Consider the following 7,500-nt stretch of genomic DNA (forward strand, 5'->3'; position numbering starts at 1 on the left):
CCTGTTTCCATCACAGCTGTAGTGATTTTTTTGATACGGTATGACTTTACTCGCATAAAAACTCTAGATGGAAACATGGTTAGTGATACACTGATTCATGTTATAGGCTCATGTCAATCCACTTAAGTCAATCAATGTGTATGGGCCATACTGACCTCTCTCTCTCTCTCTCTTCTCTCCTCCCTCCCCCCAGGTATTACATTTCCACTCCTCGATTATGCCTGTCTGCGGCTGCCACAGCCCCTCCCACCCTCAGGAAAGGCGAGCGTCCCCCACGCCCCTGCCCCCCCAGGAGGTGAGACGTCCTCCCCGGCGCCGTGCGGCCCTCTCCTCCCTCTCCCTGTCCCTCCTGGGCCTCCTGATGTGCCTGTTTCACCTGCCCCCTGCCTGTCACTCTCGCAGAGACAAGGGCGGGGGCGTGGCCCACTACATCCCCATGGCCCAGCCCCCCCACCACCAGGTGCTGCCCAAGCTGGTGCAGGGCCTCAGCATCGCCGTGGTGCTGGTGGGCAACTCTAGCGAGGTAGCGTTGGCGGGCGCCCGGGAGAAGGACGACTTCCTGCACATGCCGCTGGCACCCAATGTGGAAGTACTCACCATGAACGAGACGGACCCCAAGAGCATCATCAAGAGCATCTGTGACCTGATGACAGAGCACTGGTTGCAGGGCGTGGTGTTCGGGGACGATACGGATCAGGAGGCCATAGCCCAGATCCTGGACTTCATCTCTGCACAGACACACATCCCCATCCTGGGGGTCCGCGGGGGCTCCTCCATGATCATGGCTGCCAAGGTACAGTGTGTGTGTTTCTATGTGTACTGTGTGAGAGAGAGAGAGAGAGAGAGAGAGAGAGAGAGAGAGAGAGAGAGAGAGATTGAGAAAAACAAAAGTATGAGCAATGTTTTTATCTGTTAGTGTTTATCCTCTGTATTTCATTGTTGTCTTAAACAATGATCTGTTCACAAATGAAGCGGCGACGGCTTTCTGGTGCAACGTCGTTACCACTATCAGATCAATACTGGTTCATTCATGGGAAAACAGATGCAGAGGTTTGACAGAGAGCAAGAGGGGTTGTTTCCTTTGAAGAAAACTGGAAAGAATGGGGAAGTTGGAGACAGGATCAGCGTGGTGCGATAGGAGGGAACAGGAAGATAGGGAGAGAAAACGTGCATAGAGAAAAGAATAACTCAAGTAGACTGGCATGAGCTGCCATTGAGAGAGAGAGAGAGAGAGAGAGAGAGAGAGAGAGAGAGAGAGAGAGATACAGGAAGCTGTACTGTCAGCAGACACACAGTGTTACCTCGGCATACCTCAGAGTTCCACTAGATCCCTCTATGGCTCATCCCTATGATATTTCTCCCCCACCCCTTTTCATTCTATTCACTTTAACCATGTCTAATGGGATGAAGCAATCTGCTCCTGCTTTATCTTAGCCGGCTGTGATCCGCGTTTGGACCGTGCTGCTGGACTGGACTATTTTTTCTGCAGAATAATCAACTTTTATTCAGCCTGAACAAATACAGCTGTACAAAATGGGCTCCCAGAAACTCCTAGAATTTCAAACAGTCTCCAAAAAAATCTGCCTGGAATGAGTCCGTCCGCTGGGCATTCCAACTGACATCACGTGCTTTCAGCACAACGGGTTCTATTGTGGATAAAACATTATCTCTGCTCACCCTTCCACATTTGGCCCTGCATCAACAGGGTCCACCAGTAAACATCACCCACCATGACACACTAGGGCCACCAGCCAGCCATTCACCCCCCCCCCCCCCCCCCCCCCCCATATCCCCATTACACCATGGAGGGTAGCATTGGACAGTCAAATTACATTTACCACACACATCTCTATCGACAGGTACGACATCCACTGGCCCTGCCCCTTGTGCCACGGCCATACATACGTGTCACTGACCCCATAGTATATCCTACACACATAGAAAAATGTATGATACACCACCTACCCGTCTTAAACATGTAAACATGATGTATGTTATTGTTCATAAAGAGGTGTACGGGGTATGCATGCAGACTGAAGGTATAATTCATTAAGTGCACGTGCCCTCCATGCGCCAGGAACACAGGCTTGTGCCGCTGCGGCTAAATGGATTTCCCAGGCCGGAAGCCAACACAGGGCCCAGGAGAGAGAAATGGAGCCACATCCAAGGCCATGCTAGTCTCCGTCTCCAAACGGATTTGTGTCTGTTGTTTAATGGGCTGAAACAATATTGGTTGAGAATATGGTAGAATAAGAGCGGGAGAAGGAGAGGGGTGGTGAAAGAACAGCCTCTCCTCCTGAGAGAGAATCTGGGGGAAGATGGACAGGAGGTGTGTGGAGAGGACGGCGCTAAGGAAGCTAGCTGCTGGAAACGTAGCAGACAGAGTGAGACAGCAGCACAGACTGGAGGCGTGAAGGAGCAAGGAGAGGCCCCGTAGCTGGGAAGAGAAAAAAGAGAGAGACATAGAGTGAAGAAGGTAAAATGAAAGGTTGAAGCAGAGAGCTTGAGAAAATGTGATGTAAGGCTTGGGGAACTAGACTGAACAAAAATATAAACGCAACATTCAACAAGTTCAATGATTTTATTGAGTTACAGTTCATATAAGGAAATCAGGCAATTTAAATAAATTCATTAGGCTCTAATCTATGGATTTCACATGACTGGGCAGGGGCACAGACATCGGTGGGCCTGGGAGGGCATAGGCCCACCCACTTGGGAGACTGGCACACACACTGGGGAGCCAGGCCCAACCAATCAGAATGAGTTTTTCCCCACAAAAGGGCTTTATAGACAGAAATACTTCTCAGTTTCATCAGCTGCCCAGGTGGCTGGTCTCAGATGATCCTGCAAGTGAAGAAGCCGGATGTGGTGGTCCTGGGCTGACGTGGTTACACGTTGGTCTGCGGTTGTGAGGTCGGTGGGACGTACTACCAAATTCTCTAAAACAACGTTGGAGTCGGGCTTATGGTAGAGAAATTAGCATTCAATTCTCCAGCAACAGCTCTGGGGGACGTTCCTGCAGTCAGCATGTCAATTACACGCTCCCTCAGAACTTGAGTCATCTCTGGCATTGTGTTGTGTGACAAAACTGCACATTGTTTCTTGATATGCTACACTTGTCAGGTGGATGGATTATCTCGGCAAAGGAGAAATGCTCACTAACATGGATGTAAACGAATTTGTCCACATAATTCGAGATAAATACGTTTTTATTGCATATGGAACATTTCTGGGATCTTTCATTTCAGCTCATGAAACATGGGACCAACACTTTACATGTTGTGTTTATATTTTTGTTCAGTATAATAAGCTTTGGAGAATGGACAGATCGAAATGGGGGAAAGGGAAATGTAAAAGAAGGTCTTTATCACTCTCTCTCTCTTTCTCTCCCATTGTCTCTCTCACTGTCGCTCCCTCTTTCTCCCTCTCCCTCTTTCTCCCTCCCTCTTTCTCTCTCTCTCTTTCTCTCTCTCTCTTTCATACAAGGCCAAATGCCGCTGATGCATTTGGCAAGGCAACCCTTTGCTTACCTATACAGCAGGATCATAAGTGAGACAGAGAGCCGAGGGGAAATAAGATATTTTCATAGCTGATGTCTGGAATAGAAAACAGGAATGGTGCTGAAATAGTGCACAGAGTAGTATTTACAGTAGATTTTGGTGTGGTGTTGTGAAATATACAGTATATATACAGTAACTATACATTTTTTATTGTGAAATTGAAACCAAGGGATGGGTGACGGATAGATGGATGGACCAAAGGCTGGTGTTATAGAGGAACAGAGGCAAGGTGAAACAGCTGGTGGGTCTCAGACAGTGTCACCCAGGAACGAGGGAAAAGATGGTTGAGGCGGAGAGAAGAGAAAGATGCATAGAGGGAAGCTGTACTCACATCTGTATCAATGAATAAGATGGAAGAGGGAGAAGGGTTAGAGATAAGTGAGAGAGGAGCAAGTGTATTACTGCATGAAGGAAGGAGAGAGATATGGAAGGAGAGAAAGAAAGAAAGAAAGATGGAAGGCGAGAAGGAAAGAGAGAAGGAGAGAGAGAGATGGAAAGAGAGAAGGAAAGAGAGATAGAAGGAAAGAGAGATAGAAGGAAAGAGAGGTGGAAAGAGAGATGGAAGGAGAGAAGGAAGGAAAGGAAGGAGAGATGGAAGGAAAGAGAGATGGAAATAGAGATAGAAGGAGAGAGAGATGGAAAGAGAGATGGAAGGAGAGAAGGAAGGAAAGGAAGGAGAGATGGAAGGAAAGAGAGATGGAAATAGGGATAGAAGGAGAGAGAGATGGAAAGAGAGATGGAAGGAGAGAAGGAAAGAGAGATGGAAAGAGAGATGGAAAGAGAGATGGAAGGAGAGAAGGAAGGAGAGATGGAAGGAGAGAATGAAGGAGAGAAGGAAAGAGAGATGGAAAGAGAGATGGAAGAAGAGAAGGAAGGAGAGATGGAAGGTGAGAAGGAAGGAGAGATGGAAGGTGAGAAGGAAAGAGAGATGGAAGGAGAGATGGAAGGAGAGAAGGAAAGAGAGACGGAAAGAGAGATGGAAGGAGAGAAGGAAGGAGATATGGAAGGAGAGAATGAAGGAGAGAAGGAAAGAGAGATGGAAAGAGAGATGGAAGAAGAGAAGGAAGGAGAGATGGAAGGTGAGAAGGAAAGAGAGATGGAAGGAGAGATGGAAGAAGAGAAGGAAGGAGAGATGGAAGGAGAGAAGGAAGGAGAGATGGAAGGAGAGATGGAAGGATAGATGGAAGGTGGGAAGGAAGGATAGATGGAAGGTGAGAAGGAAGGAGAGATGGAAGGATAGATGGAAGGAGAGAAGGAAGGAGAGATGGAAGAAGAGAAGGAAGAAGAGAAGGAAGGAGAGAAGGAAGGAGAGATGGAAGGTGAGATGGAAGGTGAGAAGGAAAGAGAGATGGAAGGAGAGATGGAAGGTGAGATGGAAGGTGAGAAGGAAAGAGAGATGGAAGTATGCAGATTGAAGCAGTCTGGGATAGATCATTCTTCCATGGACTGAAGTTGCTGGTACTGTATAATGCTACAGTATCTAGCTTACATACCAAACACTCTATTTAGTGATCATCATTTGCCTCTTAATCTAGCACAATGTTGTTTATATATTGTTTAGCTTACCAAAATGATATCAACTCTTGTGAAGATATTTCTAGATGTGCTACTCGACAAGTCTTCAAGGTTAACTTGATAGCCTGACAAATAGCTGGTGATGTAGGTTATCACCTCAGAGCATTCCACTGGATGAACAGCAGTTCATCTAGACTACACCAGCCAGCCAGCCAGCCAGCCAGCCAGCCCAGTCTTCAATATGGAAGAGATCGCATCCTCAGCTACAGTGGTGCTGGGATTTAAATATCACAATGTCAGAAATAAATGCAAACAGGAAATTAACCAAATGACCCCCGAGGAATCTAATCCAATATGAATCACGGTCTCTACACATTTTTTATCAGCACAATCAAACAACAGAAGACGTGCGTGACACCATAAATAGTTGATTGCACTGCATTGTTTTGTATATTATTATACATTTTTTATTTTACTAGGCAAGTCAGTTAAGAACAAATTACTTATTTACAAAGACGGCCTACACCAGCCAAACCCTAACCAGGATGATGCTGGGCCAATTGCGCGCCGCCCTATGGGACTCCCGATCACAGCCAATTGTGATACAGCCAGGGATCAAACCAGGGTCTGTAGTGACGCCTCTAGCGCTGCTATACAGTGCCTTAGACTGCTGCACCACTCAGGATCCCATGTTTAGACATGGGAATTAAGAATATTAATGAACCGCTGTTGTGATGCACATTTTCCCTTTGGATTCCAAAAGCAATTTAGCTTCTCACCATTGAGACAGCTTCTACCACCAGGCCATTGAACAGCTAAACCCTAGCTGTCTACCCGTATGCACCTTAAAACCTATAAAGGATCGGTGGGTCCGCCATGGGACGGTTGAGCTAATGTAGGCTAATGTGATTAGCATGAGGTTGTAAGTAACAAGAACATTTCCCAGGACATAGACATATCTGATATTGGCAGAAAGCTTAAATTCTTGTTAATCTAACTGCACTGTCCAATTTGCAGAAGCTATTACAGTGAAAGAATACCATGCTATTGTTTGAGGATAGAGCACAGTTATGAACTTGAAAAGTTATTAATAAACCAATTAGGCACATTTGGGCAGGCCTGACACAACATTTTGAACAGAAATGCAATGGTTCATTGAATCAGTCTAAAACTTTTCACATACACTGCTGCCATCTAGTGGCCAAAATCAAAATTGCGCCTGGGCTGGCATAATACATTATGGCCTTTCTCTTGCATTTCAAAGATGCTGGTAAAAAAAAAACACATGTTTTTTTCTTGTATTATCTTTTACCAGATCTAATGTGTCATATTCTCCTACATTAATTTAGCATTTCCACAAACTTCAACGTGTTTCCTTTCAAATGGTATCAAGAATATGTATTTCCTTGCTTCAGGTCCTGAGCTACAGGCAGTTAGATTTGGGTATGTCATTTAGGTGAAAATTTAAAAACAGGGGTGGATCCTTATTATTAAGAGACCCTGTGCATTAATTCTCCACACACACACTCACGCACGCACACACACACTATTTATTGACTATTTATTAAAGCTGTTATACCTAGTCACTTCTCACTATACTACTTGTATATAACAGTCATCATAATTTAGCATAACACATTTTATACATCCTACTCTATATTCAATTGTGTACATATGTCTCATAACTTCTTTTCATAGCTTTTTTTTCTTCTACTTTTTATTACTACTTGAAATTTTGGACTTTGTATTGGTCATTTGATTCTTAAATTATATTGATATTGTATTGTTGAGGAGAGCTATCAAGTAAGCATTTCACTGTACTGCTTACACCTGTATCCGTGACCAATAAACTTTGATTTGTTTGGAAATAGCCCCCTTTCGCTCTCCCTCTGTTGTTGTGTAACAGTGGGAGTGTAATGCTGATCGCTAGGTCTACCATGAGGAACAAAACAAGCCCTTTTTTATTTAGCCTGTCAAGGTGTGACCGAGGTGACCAATTAGTTCCTGTTCCTGTCTGGCTGCATTAAGGATATTTTTATTTCCAGTGTTTACGTTACGGTGCTTACTGTGTGTGTTTGTGCGTGTGTGTTTATGTTCGTCTGTGTGTATGTTTGTTTATGTTTGTGTGTGTGCATGCATGAGTTTATGTGTGTCTTTGTGTGTGTGTGTGTGTGTGTGTGTGTGTGTGTGTGTGTGTGTGTGTGTGTGTGTGTGTGTGTGTGTGTGTGTGTGTGTGTGTGTGTGTGTGTGTGTGTGTGTGTGTGTCTAGAGGAAATGGGCTAAATGATGGAGCTGAAATGTGTCCAGGCCTAATTGTTGTGGGGGGATGAGTGCAGCAAGCTAGTTGAAGCATTTAATCACAGTACAACAGGGAATTGACTGACACCAGTTATGCCCATGCCTTGTTTATGGAAGCCAATGTCCT

At 45.1% G+C, this 7,500-nt stretch overlaps 1 protein-coding gene across 1 annotated transcript in view; it reads left to right on the forward strand.

Moving 5' to 3' along the window:
• Positions 1-7,500, forward strand: part of LOC106601208 (glutamate receptor ionotropic, NMDA 2B) — an 88,616-nt gene that overhangs the window by 32,266 nt on the left and 48,850 nt on the right. The window contains exon 3 of the mRNA XM_082971418.1: positions 194-793. Within this exon, the coding sequence (XP_082827544.1) occupies positions 194-793 (600 nt within the window). The remainder of the gene's footprint in view (positions 1-193; positions 794-7,500) is intronic.

The sequence above is a fragment of the Salmo salar genome, chromosome 03, assembly GCF_965601325.2.
Source record: "Salmo salar chromosome 03, fSalSal1, whole genome shotgun sequence".
Lineage (NCBI taxonomy): Eukaryota > Metazoa > Chordata > Actinopteri > Salmoniformes > Salmonidae > Salmo > Salmo salar.